Source organism: Ascaphus truei, chromosome 1 (assembly GCF_040206685.1).
Source record: "Ascaphus truei isolate aAscTru1 chromosome 1, aAscTru1.hap1, whole genome shotgun sequence".
Lineage (NCBI taxonomy): Eukaryota > Metazoa > Chordata > Amphibia > Anura > Ascaphidae > Ascaphus > Ascaphus truei.
Genome location: NC_134483.1, coordinates 195,883,747 through 195,905,464, shown reverse-complemented (window position 1 = coordinate 195,905,464; position 21,718 = coordinate 195,883,747). Strand labels below are relative to the sequence as shown.

Genomic DNA, 21,718 nt, shown 5'->3' with positions numbered 1-21,718 from the left:
TCAAACATACCACACTTAAAAAGAACTCCAAATTTTACCCCAGTTTTTGTAGGGGACTGTGACGGTGAAGTGGTTAACAAGGCTCACTAATAAAGGTTAAGCCCACTTGTTTACCCCTGATCCGTGTGTTGAGGTCCTAGAGTGTCAGCTCTTGGACCGAGTTGTAAGAAATGCATTACTGTGACTGTGTGCAAATTATGCTACATTAAAGATTTATTTGTGTTTTGCCTTTCCTGGGGTGCTGGGACTGGGAGATTTCTAGGCTGTAAGTTTCATGGGGGGGAGGGGAGGGCGGATTGGCGGAGAAATTCTTCACAGAATGTGTCTATGTATCGGGGTTCTGGAATTCTAGGATTTCTGGGAATCGATTGAGATTCTCTGATACAGCCAAGCACATTACTCCGGGCAAACTCCAACCCTGAAAACGTTCTTGCGACTCACCGCCAGGATTAATGCTGCAGCATCATTCACAAGGTAAACAGGCATGAAGGGGTTAATGTATACCTGCAACCATACTGGGTGATCCCTAGTATAAAGAGGGGTCCCTAGTAGGAGGAGGGGTTCTCAGGTACTATGAACCTAGTATAAGGGTTCAGGGGATGCTCCAGCTATATGATAAAGCTGAGAGTGGTTTTGTGTGTAAAAAGTTTAAAAGTTATTTCTAGAGTGTGCCAAGTATGAGGCTGATGAGTGAAGGCAACCCTCACTCCATCCCTGACACCAGAACAGGGACTTACACATTTTTATCACACAAAATACAGGACACAGTATATTTTATTAAAGAGTTATATTTAATGGTATATATGCTGCTAACCTGTGAATGAACTGTGGGATTTCCAAGTCATGGGTTCCGAGTGACCAGATGGCTACCAAGCATGGTGCCTATGGGTCTGTTTGGAGTTCAGACTTGAGATCCTCAGGGATGCCAAGGTGTTAGAACAGGAGGAGTACTGCATTTCTGCTTGAGTACCCACATCCTGGGCTAACACAGGGCTATTCGGCCACCATTTGCCAGAGCCCAGACTCTGTGGAGCCTGGACAGAGGCTGGGCTCAGTATGCTAAGAGGCAGAGGTGCCAGGTTGGCGCACGCCCCTTTACAGAATGAAAAAAGGTACCCACCCGGCTTTACAATACCGGCAAATCGGTGATTGGCTGGCAGGAGAATTCCCACGCTCTGATTTTCTGTAGAGGTTTGTGAATGGGACACTGAAACCCATAAAGAGCCTTGCAGCCAATCAGGAGCGCAGATTCCAAGTGCCAAACCATCAGCGGCAAATTCAAAGATGCTCTGTGCTGAATAGACGCGAGCCGGCTTCAAAGATTTTGAGTAAAAAAAAATTCTAAGTCCCGCTTTTATGATAACGTAGCGGTCGCGGCTGGCATCATATGCCAAAATCAGTTCCAGGACTTTCGTAAGTACCTCCCGGTTATTGGAAAGGGCTCCTACTGAGGTCATTTTTGTGAATTTCGTTTAAAGGATAAGTTTATTCGTTAGCCCAGTTCCCAGTGTGTTAAACGTGTAAATTGTGTAACATCGTGTGTATGTCTTTCCTGAAATAAATTACAATTTATTTTACCTCCTTGCTTTGCTCAATCAAATGATCCCAGTATAAAAAGGTGTTGATAAACTTGATCTCCCGTGACAGGGACCTTACTTGGAAACCTTTTAAAAACTTGTGGAGGAGGACATGTTAAAGGTGAACAAAGGAAATGGGAAGAAGAGCCAACCGAAATGAACTAAGAGAGAGCAAGAGGCTTTGGAAAAGCCCACGCAAAATACAGATGTGGTTATTAAACCTGCAGACAAGGGAGGGAGGGGGTGGGGTGTAATTATTAACACAAAGGACTACAATGAGGAAGCACAAAGACTGTTGGGGATACTTAAACGCATCAGAAATTATTGAGAAACCCCACTATAGACCAGTAAATAATTGACCCTCTGCCTTGATGATGGCCTAGTCAGAGTTATACTATCTAAAAATGAGTATGAATATCTAATGACAGATAATCCCAAAATGCCTGTCTTTTATTACCTGCCTATGATACACAAATCCCTGATTAGGCCACCGGGAAGACCAGTTATATCCAGAATAGGGTAATTGACCCAGAATCTTTCGGCATATATACAGTAGATGCCATGTTCCAAGCCTCTGTTAAAAAAAACTTGCCTCACATTTGCAGGATACCACTCAGGTTTTGCAGCTCCTAGATGGAATTGTGTGTGTTCAGGAATCCATTCTCACATGTATTAATCATCAACAGGGATGGGACGCCACAGCATATAGCCTTAAGAAATATGAGGATATGGGCTCAAAGAAATGAAAGGATTCCATAAAGCACTCTATGACCCCATATATTAAATAGCTGGGAGTAGCCACGACTCTGGGAACATACAGTAGACTATGACTACATCTGCACTGTACCAATATTGCAATTGAGTTGTACTCATGCTATACAGGGGTAGGTTGTGTAATCTAGGCGATCAATGTCATGTTCTGTACCTATACTTACCAGGGTTGAAAACCTGGCAAAATAATATAAATCCCATCTTCAGCCATTGCATCTTCTATATCTAGTATGCTAACATGTCCTCACCCTCTATCAAAGTGTGTACTGGGGTGGCAAGGGCTCTATTTTGATACAGTACCTCTCCTTTTCTCTACTTATTCACCATTGCTGGGTAACCCCATTCATTCTTTTAGCTTCATGTATCACCTCTATGCAGATGATAAACATATATACATAGTATAACATACAGAGTATGTCATGCTATTTTTGATAATTTTCTGGGGCGAGGGCGAATACAATTGGGAAGCAATTGGAGCCCCCACCACTTTAAGTGACATCGCTGGGAACCGCTTGCAACCATGTAATCACTACCCCAAGCGATCAAGTGGAGAATGTTTTTTTTCTATTATTGCAGTAGGTAGTATATTTAATCATTTTTACACATCAATACCATCTCAAAGTATTAACTTGGCCACCTGCATTTTGATGTTTGATACACTTAATGATCAGAGATTTCCACAGAGAATGCAGTTGAGAATATTGCCATTGATCTTGCAGAACCTCACTACAATTCTTTAAGATTCTATTTATCTAAAGGCACGGTATTCTGTAACATTCTGTACAATAAATGCTGCACGTGGTAACTTTGCCATGCTATATGTTTCCAGTAGGATAAGGTACAGTATAATTTAGATTTATTTTACACAATAGATCAGTGAACACGAATAAATAAAATATTAGAAAATTACTTTTATTAAGAAAAACAATTACATCTTAAAATATTTTTTTCCAACACTGTCACATGATAACACTATTGGTTCCAACCCATGAATAAACATTAACAAAAATATTTGCTATACAGTATGTCATAATTGTAATTGAATTTCGTTCAAACAATATTTTAAAGCATAACAACCTATAGCTTGTTACAGTAACTAGAGTATAACACTAGTTAAAGCTTTACAGATGTAAGCATTTTTTAAATGGGCATGTACAGTAAACTAGAGGAGGGAGTAGTCACATACAGCATTTAAATAACTTCAAACTTAAATTGTGCTCTACTGCAAGTCACACATTGTACACAACTGAAGTGGAAAGCAAATCTGTATTTCAAATTTACATTCTAAAATATGTGCATCAAACATGTATGTTTGCAAAAGCTTGATTTGTATTTTCATCTGCATTGCAATTGTTTGAATGCAATTGTACTGCAGGTTCCAATGTCTGTAAATACGTAATAACAGGCAGTTATTGGGCCGTGTCATAATAGTAGTTGCGCAGTCTGGTCTCAACAGTGGCAAAAGTAGGTCGTTCTTCAACTCTGTGAAGAAAAATAAAAATAATTTGTATACATATGAATCATAAAAATACATATATTTCTAAGTACGATAATAAAAGATCACCTCACCATAGCATGGTATTTTCCTATTGGTTAAAATGGAGGAAACATAGGAGTTGTATTGGAGGTGGGGACTAAAAGAAGAACTGGACTCTGCCCTTCAACAACAACCCTGCAACTGTGAGAACTTGACTTTCTAAATGCTCTGCTAATTTGTACACATATATAGACTCAGCTTCTAAGCTGCTGCATAATCTTAAGTGCTACACTGCCCTGCCAGGCCTGATTTATACATCTTCTGTTTTAACTCCTACTCTTCTTATTCTCCAATTCCCTAGGGAACTCTCTCCTCCTACCAGTCTCTCCCTGCATCTCATTGTGCCCTCCCTATTGCTTCTTCTGTTTGCTGTTTCCTCACTCCTTTGTAAACTTTTCTGTTCCCTCCAACTCCCCAATTCTCCTCCTATCCACATTTCTTCATCTCTCCTTGCCTCCACCTATGCTTGTACCATACACTGCACCACTATGCACACACCTTTCCCAACAACTTCTATACCCCTCAATAAAAAGCACCCACACAAACCCTCTTTTTACCTCCTCTCCCTACTCCTTGCTGCTGGGGATATCTCTCCTAATTCTTGACCCAGGCATACACACACCTGCTCTCACACACGCTTCCATGCCACGTCTTTCTCTGCTAATGGTGTAAACCCATGAAATGTAATACCAACCAACTTTAAAACTCACCTTGCAAAAGAAGCTTCCAATAGCCTGGACTCATGGCTACTATCCCACACACACAGTCACTCCTACCAACCATTGTGGCCAAGCACTGCCATCTACTGCACTTATTCCCTCACCTGCGATCTCTGTTAGTCTCGCAACATACCACTTAGATTGTAAACTCTCCGGGGCAGGGATTTCCTTTTCTATTGTCTGATTTTGCTGCACTTATTGTATTATAATTTGCAGTACTGTATTGTCTTTGTGAAGCACTGTGTATACTGTCGGTGCTATATAAGTAAAGATATACATACATACATAAACTAAAAGGTATCTATGTAAAAAATGTATCTTATAGCACGAGATAGGAAATTGTAGTCTTCTACTTACATTGTTTCAGAATATATGGTACAATGAAAATAAGGACTGAGACAACTATATCGGGTTACAATCTATTTAAAAAGGACAGGGGGAAAGGGAGGAGTTGCCATTTATGTGAGTAGAGGGCCGCCGACGGGGGTGGGAGAGGGGGATACAGCTGGGACAATTGTCCCATGACTTGGGGCTGCAGGGGGCCTGGCTGGCTGGCACTGGCATTTGGGCCTGATCTCTGGCTTGGCTCTAGCTGCCCCGGGCCAGCAACTCAGTGTCCAGCTGCTGAGCCCCAGTTTCCCCCACTGCCGCAGGCCTCTCTCCGCTGCTGTTGCAGCCTTCCGTGTAGGACCCGCCCAGCACCTAAAAGCTACTTTAGTACATGGCACTCAAGAAAGACTGGACCACCCTGGGAAACCCTAGAAACTAGTAAGAAGGATGTCACCCATACTGAAGTGATTTGGAGACTTTCAGCATGAGAAGAGGAATTGGACAAGATTAAATAGAGAAAATCACTGAAATGGCAAAAAAAAAAAAAAGAGACCATAATCTGCCAGATGTGGACTATCATGTCTCTGTTGCATGTTTAAACATAAGCATGGACATCCTGGATTTCTGCAAGGGGCATCTCTCAAGCAATTGCTGAGGGAGCCTACGCGCAAGGAAGCAATACTAGACTTTATACTTAGAAATCGGGACAAAGTATCAGATGTAATTGTGGGTGAGAGGTTAGGTTTCATTGATCATCAAAAACTGTGGTTGAGTAAAAAAAAAACAAAAAAAAAACAGGCCGATTACCGCTGAATACCACAAAGAAAATAAGGTTTTGGATTTTAGGATGACTGAATATTCAGAGGTGGGAACATCTTTAAGGGATTATATGGAAACATGGAGATATTTGAGTGGAATGTAGCAGCAGTGAAAAAATAACTTTAAAATATGCAATACTAAAAGCAACGGACCTTTGTGTCAGGCAGGCTAGTAAAGGCAGCAGAAAAGAAACCCACTTTTTCTCAAAGCTGACCGCAGATATGGAAAAGGCTAAAAATACAACTTTTAGGAAATATAGATGGACACATAATAATTATAAAGAAGGAAAGAAAGAGAGAATGAAAGAAAGAGCGAAAGAAGGAAAGGAAGGAGGGATTTTAAGACTAAAGACAGAACAGGGCGGTCATGATGAAGGAGACAAAGGTAATGCAGACCACCATAATAATTAATAATGGGAGGGCACCATGGTTAGGTAATGAATATAATGAAAAGGAGGTGGCACACATGTTTCAAAACTGTAAGTGGACAAGTCAATGGGACCAGCACATAAAAAATGCTTGGGATAAACATACAGCTATTTTAAATATAAAAGAAAGTCGAGGATCAAATTGGGTCTAGGGTATTACAGCAGACAAAAAAAAATGCAGAATACGTAGACCAAGTGGTTTTTTTTATACGCCATCAAATTATGCAATTTCTATGTTTCTATGATTACATCAGTTTGGCAAATCTGCTCCAATATATGTATTCTGATAAAATAAAGAAGAGGTGCTGTATTTTCTTCCCCATCACTTTCCATGATGCGATCATGTACTGTACCCTTGGGCCTACCTTCCAGTTCCTCTACAATTTTGCTGCCTTGTTTCCATACTGTACTTCTTCTCCTTTGACTCCCCTGCTCTCATTCTAGGTGACTTTATTTATTAATTGACGATCCTAATGCTCCAGCTGCATCTCCTCTCCTTAAGCTCCACCTTTGATCTCTCCCAGTGGACCAATTCTCCTACGCACTGTGATGGTCACTCATTTCTGTTCCTACTCAAACTTCTCTAACTCCCCATACCTTTTCTGATAACCATCTCGCCTTCTTTTCTCTTACTCTTTTTTCTGATTCCTCCCCCTCCCCAACCTCTTCTCGCACCTACGCAACATAGATGTTTCTCAGCTTTCTAGTATCTCTGCAAACCCTCCTCTCACCTCTAACCAATCTCCCCTATCCTGAATTGGTTACTTCCCTACACAATAGTTGTCTCTCATAAACCCTTGCCCAGATTTCTCCTGCCACAACTCGCTACTATCGTACCATCAAACCTCAACCATGGCACATCAGCAAAAATGACATCTCCACAATGCTAATGGAGGAAATAACACTGTGCAGCATATTTCATACACTACACATTTATTCTTTCTGCCTATAATGCTGCCTTATCCCTTTTAAACAAAACTACTTCTACTCCTTCATATCTACCATGTCCTCCAACACAGAACACCTGTTTTCCACTTTCAATTCTCTCCTTCACCACCTAAGCAAGTTCTCACTACTTCAATTAAGCTCAAGACCTTGCTAGCCAGCTCAAAGATAAAATTGATGCTATTCAACACGAAATAGCACTTTGTTCAATATCTTCTACACAAAATAGCTTCCACCACATTCCCAAAACAATCCTCAGCTCATTCCAACCAGTTACTAAGGAGGAAGTCTCCCGTCTTCTCTCCTACATCTTCAACTTACACTCTAGATCCTATCCCCTCATACCGCCTCCGCTCACTTTCCACAACCATTATTCTTACACTAACTCATCACTTCAACCTGTCTATGAAAACAGGCTAATTTCCTTCACCCTTCAAGCATACTTCCCCCTTCAAGCTACCTTCCTATCTCCCTTCTGCCATTTGCATCCAAACTTCTTGAACAACTCATTTATAACCACATGCTGGACTTTCTCTCTTCTAACTCTCTCCTTGACACAGTCCAGTATTTATTCCATCCTAACCACTCCATTAAAACAGCCTTAACAAAAGTTGCTATTGACCTACTCAAGGCCAAATCTAAAAAGTTCTCCTTTCTAACAGTATTCTTTCGGACCTTTGTGCCTTTTTTGATACCATCATTCACCTCCTCCTTTTGCACACCCACCATTCTATTGGCCTTGGTGGCACTGCCCTCCCTGGGTTAACATCTAACTGGCTGCACTTTAAGTGTTTTCATTGCTGGCCCATCTTTTTCATCACTCCCAGTCCCATTTGGTGAACCCCAGGGCTCTGTTCTTGGACCCCTACTATTGTTCATTGACCCCTGTTCTCTTGGTAAACTAATAGTCATTTGGTTTTCACTATGCCGATGATACCCAAATCTACCTCTGCTCTCTTGATCTCTCCAGTCTTGTGTCATTAACTGTCTTTCTGCTATCTACTTTGAATGTCCAATTACCATCTTAAACGTAACGAAAAACAGAATTTTAAATTTTCCCTCGTCTAACTCTACACCTGTACTGGATTTCTCACTTGCAATATACTGTATGATTCCACCATAACCTTGATACCTCAAGCTAAATGCCTCAGACTCTCCCCAAGCATACACCCATTGAAAAGTTCCTTAAAAACACAATTTTTCAAGGAGACCTATTCAACACTCTACTACTCAGAGTCCTGATTTTAATAGCCACAGCCTTGCTAAAACACACACAAACACTCAATTCTGCGTGTCTTCACTTCCCTCCTTCTAGACTGTAATCTCCTTGGAGCAGGGACCTCTTTCCTTTTGTCTCTGTTTGTTGTAACCGGGCTAGTTTAAGGCAAGCTTTAGAATAGTCGTGGTCTCGTCTGTATATATGTACTCTTTTGGCAACCAAAGTTATTGTCCGCCCTCCCACATTGCACAGAGCAGCAAAAAAGTTAATAATAATAATACAGTAGTTGTTTGACATCAGATATGTTAGTAAAAATGCTGAGTAAATTGGAAATAACGCAAGCAACCAGTGTATGTTTTGATATTTTTCTTGTAATCCAGTTATGGCTGTTACAGCCACATTCTGTAACATTCTGTCACATTCTGTCACATTCCATTTTCTTCAGCTGCTGACACAAATGTCACATTCTAGTAGATATTCTGTGAGATTTTGAAAAAATACATATGCTCTACTCACTTATATGTCCAACATAATGTCATTAAGTTATATATTTCTGATGGACATCCAGCAGGGCAGTCCATTCGCTTTCCACTTTCAATCATCTGAGAAACATCACCGCCTTTCATTCCCTAATAAAATACATATTAAATAAGCATGTCAGAGAGGTTATTCACAAAAGCACCTGCCCATGTATTACTATTCTTTTAAATATAGTGTATTGATTATTCTGATCGTGAACTGAAGCAATTTGATGAGCATTTTACCCTAATGTCAACATCAGCTATTACTACTTGGGGTGAAAGTCAAGGCAAACTTCTATCTTTAAGGCAGGCTACACTCCATTTAAGAACAACTGCAATTTAAATGTTTTCATGTAAGGTCATAACCGTGTGTTTAAAATGTAAAGAAAAGCGTGCATATCAAACAGATTATCAAAATATCCAGTAATGGCCTTCATGGTTTTCTGTGTGTTCTGTCATATTTAGTGTTCTGCATCAATCTGCTGTCCAAATGTCACATCTTCTGATGTCATTTATGGGGGAGATGTTAAAAGGTTGGGATTTGAATACAAAATCTTAATTTCCGACTGCATTTTAGCAGTGACGTACTGTATCACACCAGTGTAAGAAGTACTTATGCTGTTAGGTACATTTGTAACATTGTATGTTCCTGTCACTTAGAGACAGGAGATAGTTTTGTGACATTTCTTTGTTTTCTATAGTACCAGGAATTTCCTGTATTATAAACAACTTCTCCAAACGGGCAACATGGCAGCCACAGTTCCACTTGTTCCAAATAGTTATAATTGCTTTATGCTTTTTAGGAAAAGGAAAACATTATACAAAAGGGAGTGATTGATCAAGACGAATTTTGAGAAAGGTTGACACATTGTGTTATGTTAATCTTGCGACCTTTTTGTGATTTGGGGAGTGTCAAAAGGAGGTGTTAACGAGGAATTACATACTGCACAGATTATAATGAGATGTAGTAAACTCAGGCGTCACTTTTGTATCTTGTATTTGTAAAAAAACAGTCTGCCAGGTCTCAGTTGGTGTAAACGTTTCTGACCAACTGTTCCCACCAAGTGTAAGAAACATTTTCTTACATGTGACACAGACAAAAATGAAGCAATGTGCAAAAATAAACCTCTATTTATACTTTCTTTTCTGTGATACAGCACATCTCCATCTCCCCCAAAGATTTTTTTTTTTTCAAATAAGGAACAGAACGTACTTATTTTTGGAGTGTTGCCTGCATTTTACAGTTTAAAAAAAAAAAAAAAACATGTTATGTATGTCTTACTTCGTGAATTTGAGGCGCTTTTATGGGCTTAGCTTTTGTGCTTGTTATCTGAATATGATACAGTTAACTAATTAATATCTGAAAGGAATTATTCTGGGTTTCATTTTCCAGACACCCATTGTCTACAATGTATATATTTAAAACAATGGTCTAATGATAAGTAATAGTACAGATTGTATCATCTTCATTGTTTTACACGTGGGTTTAACACCATTCAAATTATTTTTTGCAACTATAGGTAGCAAAAGCATTTTCAGAAGAAAGATTAACTTTACATTTACCAGAGGGATTGGTCAGGGTAGCACAATCTATTTAAGTCCTTTATGTGTATGTAGCCCCTTTTCCCCGTACTAAAGGAACCACCAGTACTGCTGTTACCTGTTTGGCTACCAGAAGGCATGAGCCTCCGCCTCTGGGAGCCTGGGGTGTCGCTTGTTCTCCTCGGTGCAGAAGCTCCACCTGAGAGGGATCCCTGCGTAGCAGGATAAGCCCCTCACAGGAACCAATACTAACAGTAATCACACACGCAGGTACATAATAATGGGTTTTACTGAACATATGTCACTTCAGCCTTCAGTATACGTGTGTATATGTGTATATATATATATATATATATATATGGAAAAAAGAACAAAAAAGAAACAGGCGCACACCTAGTGCATTACCACAATAAAAATGTATTGGATGAACATAAAATCTAACAAATGGCCACTCACAAGGATACAGCAAATAAAAGCATGTATGAGATAGGCTCTCATGTGCCTTGCAGCTCAATCACCAGCGTCCGTCCGCAATCAGTGGCGTCGTCACGTGGATCAGCCTCGCGAACCGGAACCGGAAGAGGGGTCTTTCACCTTCAGTGCTCCACCAAATCGGTCCCTCCGGTAAACAGGCACCCCAGATGTATAATAGTACAAGGTAGCAAGCCGGGAGAGCAGCACACGGGAGCCAAGAGTCCTCAGTCCTCCCGTGTGCTGCTCTCCCGGCTTGCTACCTTGTACTATTATACATCTGGGGTGCCTGTTTACCGGAGGGACCGATTTGGTGGAGCACTGAAGGTGAAAGACCCCTCTTCCGGTTCCGGTTCGCGAGGCTGATCCACGTGACGACGCCACTGATTGCGGACGGACGCTGGTGATTGAGCTGCAAGGCACATGAGAGCCTATCTCATACATGCTTTTATTTGCTGTATCCTTGTGAGTGGCCATTTGTTAGATTTTATGTTCATCCAATACATTTTTATTGTGGTAATGCACTAGGTGTGCGCCTGTTTCTTTTTTGTTCTTTTTTCCAGATATCACTAGGGACTGGTGATCCCTTTGAAACGGGCTGCAAGAAACCAAGGACATTTCCACTGGAACAGGACTTTATGTATTGAAAGTTTTTTATTATATATTTTTATCTTTTGACAATTTTTTCTATATATTTTTTATTAATAAATACATTTTTTAGATTTTTTATATTTTTTCCTTTAGGGTTTTTTTGTCAGGAGATTGCATTGCCATTGTTTATTTTAAAAGTTTTATCATAGTGTACTAGCCCTATCTAGCTGCCCCTTCAAGCCTATCCAATTAGCTATTGTCTCTCCCACTAGTAATTTATAATTAATATTTATAATTAACTGGTTATTTAGCGGCGCTACTTCATATTGTTTTTTTGATATATATATATATATATATATATATATATATATATATATTATAGCAACTGTAAATATTACTGTATGCTCATTTGCATGTCTCAGACAGGTCTGCAACCCCGCCTTTCACCATTATCACCCAGCACACAGCACTTCCCCATGCAGCAAGGGATTCTGGGAAATGACATGCAAATGAGCACACAGTGCCACCTTTTTTCTCAAGCTCGTATTACATGAACAACGCTTAAGCGAATGCATGCTGCTTTAAATACAGCTTTTAAACATAGGCTGGGATGAGATGCAAAGCCTGTAAACCCACTCACAGACAGACTGTTTCGACCTTGTGGGTCACTTAAGTGTGAGGTTGGTTGTCCTGGCTTTGCTGGTTTGAGACTGAGAGTAGGTCTTCATCACACATTATTAAGGTTATGGTGGGTAAAAAAAAGTGACAAAAACCCTCCACTGTAAAGCATCTGTAAATATTACTGTATGCTCATTTGCATGTCTCAGACAGGTCTGTAACCCTGCCTTTCACCATTATCACCCAGCACACAGCACTTCCACTGCAGCAAGGGATATATATATATATATATATATATATATATATATATATATATATATATAGATAGATATATATATATATATATATATATATATAGATAAATATGTGATATATATGTGATATATATATATATATATATATATATATATATATCTATATATATATATATATATATAGATATATATGTGATATATGTGTGATATGTGATATATATATATATATATATATATTTTTTATATAAACACAAACAAAATACCCACAACAGATTGCTATAGTAACGGACACTAAAGTCAGGTAAGTAAGATGATAAATATATAATCACCCCTGACGTTGCTAAGGGCAGTAAATATATGACACAGGAAACAAACAGAACCCATAAACAGCACTGGAAAAGACCGGAGCTTGGCAGATAAATGGAGAAGCGGAAAAGCGGCACAACAGCAAGCAGCATGGCACACAGCGGTCCTGTGCCGCTCAACAGCACAGTGGAGCCACGGATACCACCGGTCTCGAGAAGCGCCAAAACAGGACAGTCAGATAGGGGGTATCCCAGGAAGCAGACGAACTACCCCGACATACGTTTCGCTGTGTGGTGGGGTTTTTCTTAGGGGTCTAAGAAAAAGCTCCGCTGTGCTGTTGAGCTGCAGAGGACCGCGGTGTGCCATGCTGCTTGCTGTTGTGTCGCTTTTCCACTTCTCTATTTATCTGCCAAGCTCCGATCTTTGTGAGTTCGAGGGAGGTTTACCTCTAATTCTCCAGCGTCCTCCAAATGTTTATAAATATATGCTCATTTATGCTGGGGGATATATCGCTGAGCTTCTGGACTTGCAAATAATTTGGGGATCCGGATTGAATGTATGCTGCACACTGGATGTATTGTGCTGACACTGATGAATTATACTGAGACTTGCCACATTGTATCCTACAGGGATTATTCTATATGAGAGGGCTACAATTTCTAAACCCCGTTCTTCTCACCTGGGGCTGTTGCTCACAGTGTATGATTTTCCTATCACTGTGTTTTGTGTGATATACTATTAAGGGATGTCTTGTATCATTCATGCATCAACTCACACCGGCCGGTGTATTAGGGGTTAAGGTGAAAATTACCCTTTTCACCTGATCCAACTAATAAGGTTTAATAATGCTTTGATATCTATGTGTAGTGTACATGTATTATTCATTGTGATAAGTATATGGTTCTACATATTTATAAAGGAATTATAGCTGATAGTCAGGGCAGGTATTTGGATTTTCATTACCTCAGGAATTTTAATTTTATGTTGTATATATTCTTTCTGATATTGCTTGAATAAAATGTTGTTTTTTTTGGACATACTAGAGTGCTGTTTAAGGGTTATGTTTGTTTCTTGTTGTTATATATATATATGTATATGTATATATATATATATAGTGGTCGACAAATCGCCAAACACCGAACAAAAAAATCTACTCGCCACCTAGTACCACACGTGTGCTGCTTGGGCCAATAGGAGCTCGCCACAATGTTAAATCCACTCGCCCGGGGCGTGCAGATGTATAGGTTTGTCAAACACTGTATATATATATATATACAGGTATATACACGGTTTAAGTTATGGTGGGTGAAAAAAGCAACAAAAAACCTCCACCGTATTGCATATACAGTAGCAAATAAAAAAAATCACTTGTGAGCACATTCACATGTCTTAGGCAAGTCTGCAATCTGCAACCCTGCCTTTTACCATTATCCCCAGCATACAGTGCTTCCACTGTAGTAAGGTATTCTGGGAAATGACATGCAAATGAGCACACAATGTGTTATATATATATATATATATAATATATATATATATATATATATATAACATGGCACACAGTACCTCCGGATGAGTGTCCCCCAAATTTCATTGGGTGCTAGGTACCAATACCCTGATGTCCTTCCCCATGTCAGGCCCACCCAAAAGTGTATGGAGTAGCGCTACCCTTTTGTTGGTACTGTTGGTACACTTAGGTGAGGTACCTGGGTGCTGCTAATAATAAACAGGGTCTCGCTTGCCCTACAGCAACCTCTCTACACCAGAATACAGCCATCCCCCTCCCGTAGCAAAGGTAAGTGAGCCAAGGGGGGGACCCGGCTACATCCTACCCCTGATGAAAACCCCAACGCCCCCACTTGAAAACAACATACACAGGAAATTATATAATGAAAATGCAGGGATAATATACAACCTAACACATCATAACTTTAAACAATGTTGTACATTTCCACGTACATATTGAAAACTGAGGCTAGGTTGTTCTTAGCTAGCTGCTGAGACTCAATGTGGTGCCCCTAACGAATTGTACGCCACTTTATTGGGAGGGTGTCTCACTCGCTGGCTCCTGCAAGGCTCTTCTTCAGTAATTCCCAATGGGTAAAATCTATCATAGTCCTGGGGCCTTGGCCCATCTCCAAATGGCAACTCAGTCTCTGTAAAGTCTCTATTGGGCACAAAACTTGGGCTTCTGGAATCCAGAGGATGGCCTGTTGAAGCCACGGGTGAGGCGTTACCCAGTGCTCCTTCGGGAGGTGCCCACCAGTCTCCAGAAGCGGCCATCTGCAGCGGATCCTCTGGGTAGATCTAATAGTAAGTTGTTGAGGACTGGGGCTTTACTAGAGTATCCCTCTACGAAGCGGTATTAGTATCCGTAGTATCCGTAAAACCTCAGGAAGGATCGCAGCTCCATCACATTGTTTGGTCTCAGCCAGTTTACCACGGCTTCGACCTTGGCAGGGTCCATAGCCACTCATCAGTGGACACTATGTGCCACATGTAGGTGACTGACGTGCGACAGAACTGGCACTTGTCTAGGGACAACTTCCTTGCCCAGTCTATCCAACACCTTCAGGAGGCGTTCTTCATGTTCTTTGAGAGTTCTCCTGAACACGATGATGTCGAGGTAGACTAGGCATTCATGAGGATTCATATCCCCAAGGGTCTTCTCCATCAGTTGCGGGAAGGTTGCCGGGGCACCGCAAATGCCTTGGGGCATTCGGGTAAACTGATAGAAACCGAGGGGACAGACAAATGAGTTTTTCTCCTGATCTTCAGAGCTCATGGGTACCTGGTAGTACCCAGATCCCAGGTCCAGCACGCTGAACCACTGGCTTTCTGTCATCGCATTGAGGATCTCCTTTATCCGCAGCAGAGTGTACTGGTCTGGTACGGTACGCCTGTTCAGGGTCCGATAATCTACGCATAGGCGGACGGACCCATTTTTCTTGCATACCACCACAGTCAGAGAGGCATAGGGGCTACGGGATTCAGTCACGATGCCTGCTGTCTCTATCTCCTTCAGAAATTGCTTGTGTAGGGTGGGAAGGGAGCGAAGATATCAGGGATGCACCAAAAAAATACAAGACATATAATAGTGCAGTCTTGTCACAATCAACACAATCTGGATAGATTAAATCTTGGCTCTGTAGCAGTGCCTACTTACAGCAGGTCGGAGTAAAAACAGCATTTGTCTACACAACCGGTAGAAGTGGGTCTGGATCCCCAGCAGTGCCAGTGATTTTCAGCAGGGAATGTGGCCAGATCAATTCTCAGCCAGGAGATATTGCAGGATGAGTGTCATGTAAAACAAGGGCAGACCATGGTACAGATCGCAATATAAAATTTATAGATAAAAAACAAAGATAGGAATCGTACTCACAATAAGTACATAATTCATGTACACATAAGGTTTTAACTTGAGGCAGTGGAGTGCCGGACCCGTGTGGAACAGCTGACTGCTTCTTGAGTCTACTTGAGTCTACTGTTGAGTCTATGTATCCAATACATATCGCGTTTGCTCAGATCTATATCCCTACTGCGGCCTCTCCAGTGTTGTACCACATTCTCAATAGCAGTGAATTTTAAACCTTTGGTGTTTGAACTGTGATATTTTGCAAAATGTTTGGACACACTATGCGTTAATATGCCTCTTCTAATGTTACTTAAATGTTCTACAATACGTGTTCTAATTGCTCTTTTGGTTTTTCCCACGTACTGTAGCCCACAAGGGCACTCTAATAAATAAATAACATATTCCGTATAACAATTCATATATTGTTTTATCTTAAAATTTTCTTTGCTATTATTGCTTGTAAAATTATTTTATCTGTTTGTTTGTGTTCACACGCTTTGCACGTTGAACATCCAAAGAAACCTTCAATGCTCTGAAACCATCCTTTATTTTTAGTTTCTTGTTTTTTTATAGCGCTGGGAGCAACAATGTTTTTAAAATTTTGTGCTTTTTTAAAGATTATTTTAGGATGTTCTGGAAGTGTGTTTTTTAAAATTGGGTCAGTTCTTAAAACGTGCCAGTGTTTACGGATAATTTTACTGATGCTATTAGCTTCTTTATTATATGTGGTCAGAATGGCCGTATCAAATTTATTGTTAGTATTTTTTACTGCTGTAATTGTTTTGTCCTTAGGTTCCAATAAATCCTTTCTGTTTAATGATTTAGCTTTATTCAGTGCTGTATTTAAAATGTCTTGTTTATAATTTTTTTTAATAAAACGTGATTCAAGTGTTTTGCATTGTTCTTCAAAGACAGCTTCCTCTGTACAGTTTTTGCGCATTTTCCTATATTGACTATAGGGTACATTATCCATCCACTGATGATGGTGACAGCTGGAACGTAGGATGTAATTATTGCTATCAACACTTTTAAAGTAGGACTTAGTTTTAAGATGACCTTCTTCGATATAAATAACTAGATCTAAATAGTTAAGTGAAATTTTACTTGTATTTGAAGTAAATTCTAGGTTCAGCACATTGTTGTTCAAATTCGCAATGTACCGATCTAAATCTTCCTGTTCACCTTGCCAAATTAAGATGATATCGTCAATGTAGCGCCGCCATAGGACAACTCCCCCCCCCCCCGAGGGGACAGACACATGCGTTTTTCTCCTGATCTTCAGAGCTCATGGGTACCTGGTAGTACCCAGATCCCAGGTCCAGCACGCTGAACCACTGGCTTTCTGTCATCGCATTGAGGATCTCCTTTATCCGCGGCAGAGTGTACTGGTCTGGTACGGTACACCTGTTCAGGGTCCGATAATCTACGCATAGGCGGACAGACCCATTTTTCTTGCATACCACCACAGTCGGAGAGGCATAGGGGCTATGGGATTCAGTCACGATGCCTGCTCTCTCTATCTCCTTCAGTGCTACGTGAAGGTGAAAGAAAACGGCGCTAACTCTATTAGTGTACACTAATAATATACAGTGAATATTTTGACCAAATCAATTAATTGTTAAACAGTGATATTGTGTTCAAATAACGTGATAATATTATTGAAAGGTTCAAACCCCCTGCTCAAACCCAGCTGGTGGGGACTGGTTTCGCTAGTCCCACAAATCGTCACTCTCCAGTTGTAATCCAGGGGGAGCATGAAGGGAAAAGAACATAAAACAAGAAAAACAATCTAAGTGCAGACAATCAAATTCAAGTGATATAAATTCTGCGTTCTTTCTTGGCTCATATGTGATGTCTACTTACAAGATGTAAGTCAAAATCAAGCGGTTTTGACACTCAATGGTCTCTGCTGTGCAGGTATTCCCACCAGGTGATAGGGTCTCCAGCTCTCAGCTCCGCAGCAAAGTGTATGTAAAAGAAATACAAACCATAGTGCAGACCAGTATAATGTAAAAAAACTAGACTTTATGGGGTTTAAAAAATGAACACTTACAATAAAAACAAGTATTTCAGGCATGTACCACAATCATTGTGATCAAAGAGAGAAGATTTTTTGGTTTACACTTCAGGCTCACCCGCCTCCTCCGGTGTGACTTGGTGTGGACCACAGCTCTCAGGGACTTTGTACCTCCAGCGGTGGGCGCATTGATCCAGGTCTCTCTCCCCTCGTGGGTTCCCTCTTCTCTGGGTCGATCACCTTCCCATAACAGCTGCCCGCAGGCACTGTGGAGTTCTCCACTGGGATACAGCCTCTCGGATGGATGTTTCAGCTTCACTCGCACACCGATGCGTCACTTCCGCTCCGTCCCGATACGTCACTTCCGGTCGCGGTTCTGTGAGTATCTGTCAGTAAATTTCTCCTCTCTTCTCTCTCCTCTCTGGGCGGCTACCACTCTACGCGTGTCGCCAAAAAATGGGTGTGTGGCTTCCTCAGGAGTGTACCGCCCCCTAAAAAACAGATAACTCATGCGTGCTTAAATCAAGCTGTTCTCCCTCCAGAGTTTCAGTGTATCTCCATGGTATCTCCTGTCTGAACCATGGAGATACACTGAAACTCTGGAGGGAGAACAGCTTGATTTAAGCACGCATGAGTTATCTGTTTTTTAGGGGGCGGTACACTCCTGAGGAAGCCACACACCCTTTTTTGGCGAAACGCGTAGAGTGGTAGCCGCCCAGAGAGGAGAGAGAAGAGAGGAGAAATTTACTGACAGATACTCACAGAACCGCGACCGGAAGTGACGTATCGGGACGGAGCGGAAGTGACGCATCGGTGTGCGAGTGAAGCTGAAACATCCATCCGAGAGGCTGTATCCCAGTGGAGAACTCCACAGTGCCTGCGGGCAGCTGTTATGGGAAGGTGATCGACCCAGAGAAGAGGGAACCCACGAGGGGAGAGAGACCTGGATCAATGCGCCCACCGCTGGAGGTACAAAGTCCCTGAGAGCCGTGGTCCACACCAAGTCACACCGGAGGAGGCGGGTGAGCCTGAAGTGTAAACCAAAAAATCTTCTCTCTTTGATCACAATGATTGTGGTACATGCCTGAAATACTTGTTTTTATTGTAAGTGTTCATTTTTTAAACCCCATAAAGTCTAGTTTTTTTACATTATACTGGCCTGCACTATGTTTTGTATTTCTTTTACATACACTTTGCTGCGGAGCAGAGAGCTGGAGACCCTATCACCTGGTGGGAATACCTGCACAGCAGAGACCATTGAGTGTCAAAACCGCTTGATTTTGACTTACATCTTGTAAGTAGACATCACATATGAGCCAAGAAAGAACGCAGAATTTATATCACTTGAATTTGATTGTCTGCACTTAGATTGTTTTTCTTGTTTTATGTTCTTTTCCCTCTATCTCCTTCAGGACATCTCTCACGTCCTCCACATCTCGGGGAGCAATGCGTCTGGAATACTCTTGGAAAGGCATGGTATCATTCAGCCGGATCGTGTGCTTGGCGTTTTTGCTGCAACCCACACCATCTCGCTAGTGGAGGACACCTCCCGGTGTTCCTCCAGCTTGGTGTTTAGCCGTCTCTTCCAGTCTGCTTACAGAGTCGATTCCCCGAAATCAAACTGCAACCTGGCAGGCTCGCTTCACACGGTTGTGGTGTTCACATGCGCCATAGTCTCGATGGTTGTGACCGGTATATCTGACCCAGTCTCTGCCCAACATCAAAATCAAAAACCATTTGAGGTGAGATGTTCTGGATAGTCACTGTAATTTTCTTTGGGATTGAGGATCTCCACTCCCGCGTCTCTGGGACCATATTTTACCCTCTATTGCCCACTTCTGCGGGGGTGGTCTCCGGAGAGAAGTACCAGTCGTCTTTGTCACGCCCTATTTAGTGGACTACTGCGTCCATGTGTTTCACTCCCCCTGGTAGAATCTTGATCAACCCCTCTTCGTGATTGAAGATCTCACCATACTCCTCTTGTGCAGCAACCCAATAGCACTCATTTTTGAGTACCGGATGGATCCGCAGCGAGGATAGGGGTAGTTCACCCGCCTTGTGAAGATAAGCCCAGATCACTGCCCGCACCACATCGGCGTTGGTCCCCAATATGATTGGGGAACTTGGGTGTACCCGAGGCTCAGGACATATCAGAGCCTCCACGTCCATTGGGGGGGTCGTGTTGGTGTTCAGTTGTGGTATATTTAGCCGCAGTTGCACCACACGGTTGATGGTGTAGTCTTCATTACTAAGACACCACAGCTTTATCTTCTCCGCTGTCTGCAAGGGCAGATGTTAAAGGTGTTGGTCATAGATAGGGCGGTAGATAATAGTCATCTGTGACCCAGTATCCAGTGAGGCCAATGAGTAGATACCTTCCACAAGGACTCTTATGATTGCTGCCGGCCCCGTCCGACTGTTGGCATCCAATTGGGGTGCTTTGTCGGGGCAGGGTTCTGGAATGCTCTCCGATAGTGTGGAGAGTGATTGCATTGCCTGCACGGTGTAGGATGAGGCCCCAGTGGTGGGTCTTTTGGGCTTTGAGCAGTCCTTTGAGATATGACCATTCCGGCCACAATTGTAGCATTGAATATCATAGTTGGCAGTGATGCCAGGATTAGGGGCCGAGCTCCTAGACACCCTTGGGGCATAGACAGACGCAGCAGAAGAAGGAGTCTCCTTGGCACTTTCTATCTCCGTAGGTTTCTGACTCGAAGCCCCTTTGTCTCTACCACGTGGAACTCCTTTGAAGGAGTTGCATGTCTCTCATGAGTCACGAGACCGCCTAGGGGTCTGAAACTGTAAGACCGCTCCAGTGTGGTCCCTGGACTGAAAATCACCCTGGGTAGGAGGGGACATGAATAAAGTAACGAGCACCCTGTGAGAAGGGCGTCATACTTCCCGGGGGTATAGGAAGGATGGGGAGTTCTCTCTTGATATGTCACTTAGGGAATGATTCTCAGACTGGAAGTCACTATGGGCAGTGACAGTTCTGGAAAGATTACGGGCAGCCCAGGGGCAGGCCTCCCAGAAAGTGTAGGGCCCTGGGTGTATCGTCCTCATGTACCTCGTGGCTGTCGCCATTATGAGGATGTCCCAGCGGAAGTGGGGTCCCACTTTCTGCCAATCTGCCAGATGTTAGCAAAACCCAGGAAGGGCCTGAGTTGGTCAAGGACTTCTTAAGGGGTGGTGTCAAATGGTACATCCCCCACCGCGACCACTCGTTGAGTTTCATGGCCCAGTCTTTGACCTGTTGCTTGGAAGGCGAGAACACGAATATTTTTTTTCTGTTAATTTGCACTTCTGAGTCGGGCACCTCTGGGAGGCTGGGGTGTCGCTTGGTCGCCTCGGTGCAGCATCTGCCCCTGAGAGGGATCCCTGTGTAGAGGGATAAGCAACTCAAGGGAACCAACACTAACAGTAATCACACACGCAGGTATATAATAATGGGTTTTACTGAACATATGTCACAGCAGCCTGTACCACACAGTACCTCCAGATGAGTGTCCCCCAAAGTACAATGGGTGCTAGGCACCAATACCCTGATGACCTTCCCCAATGTCAGGCCCACCCAAAAGTGTACGGAGTAGTGCTACCCCGTGAACTGTTGGTACACTTAGGTGGGGTACCTGCCCGGGTACTCCAGTTCCTGGGTGCTGCCAATATAATAAACAGGGATTTGCTGATCCAGCGACGTCGTCA

At 42.2% G+C, this 21,718-nt stretch overlaps 1 protein-coding gene across 4 annotated transcripts in view; it reads right to left on the bottom strand.

The window, feature by feature from the left end:
- Positions 1-3,239: 3,239 nt before the first annotated feature.
- The window catches only part of SYK (spleen associated tyrosine kinase), a 217,347-nt gene continuing 198,868 nt past the window's right edge, over positions 3,240-21,718 (bottom strand). For all 4 annotated transcript variants that reach the window (XM_075600006.1, XM_075599996.1, XM_075599985.1 and 1 more), the window contains 2 exons: positions 8,861-8,973; positions 3,240-3,830 (listed from right to left, as the gene is read on the bottom strand). In XM_075600006.1, the coding sequence (XP_075456121.1) occupies positions 3,758-3,830; positions 8,861-8,973 (186 nt within the window). In that variant the 3' untranslated portion in view covers positions 3,240-3,757. The remainder of the gene's footprint in view (positions 3,831-8,860; positions 8,974-21,718) is intronic.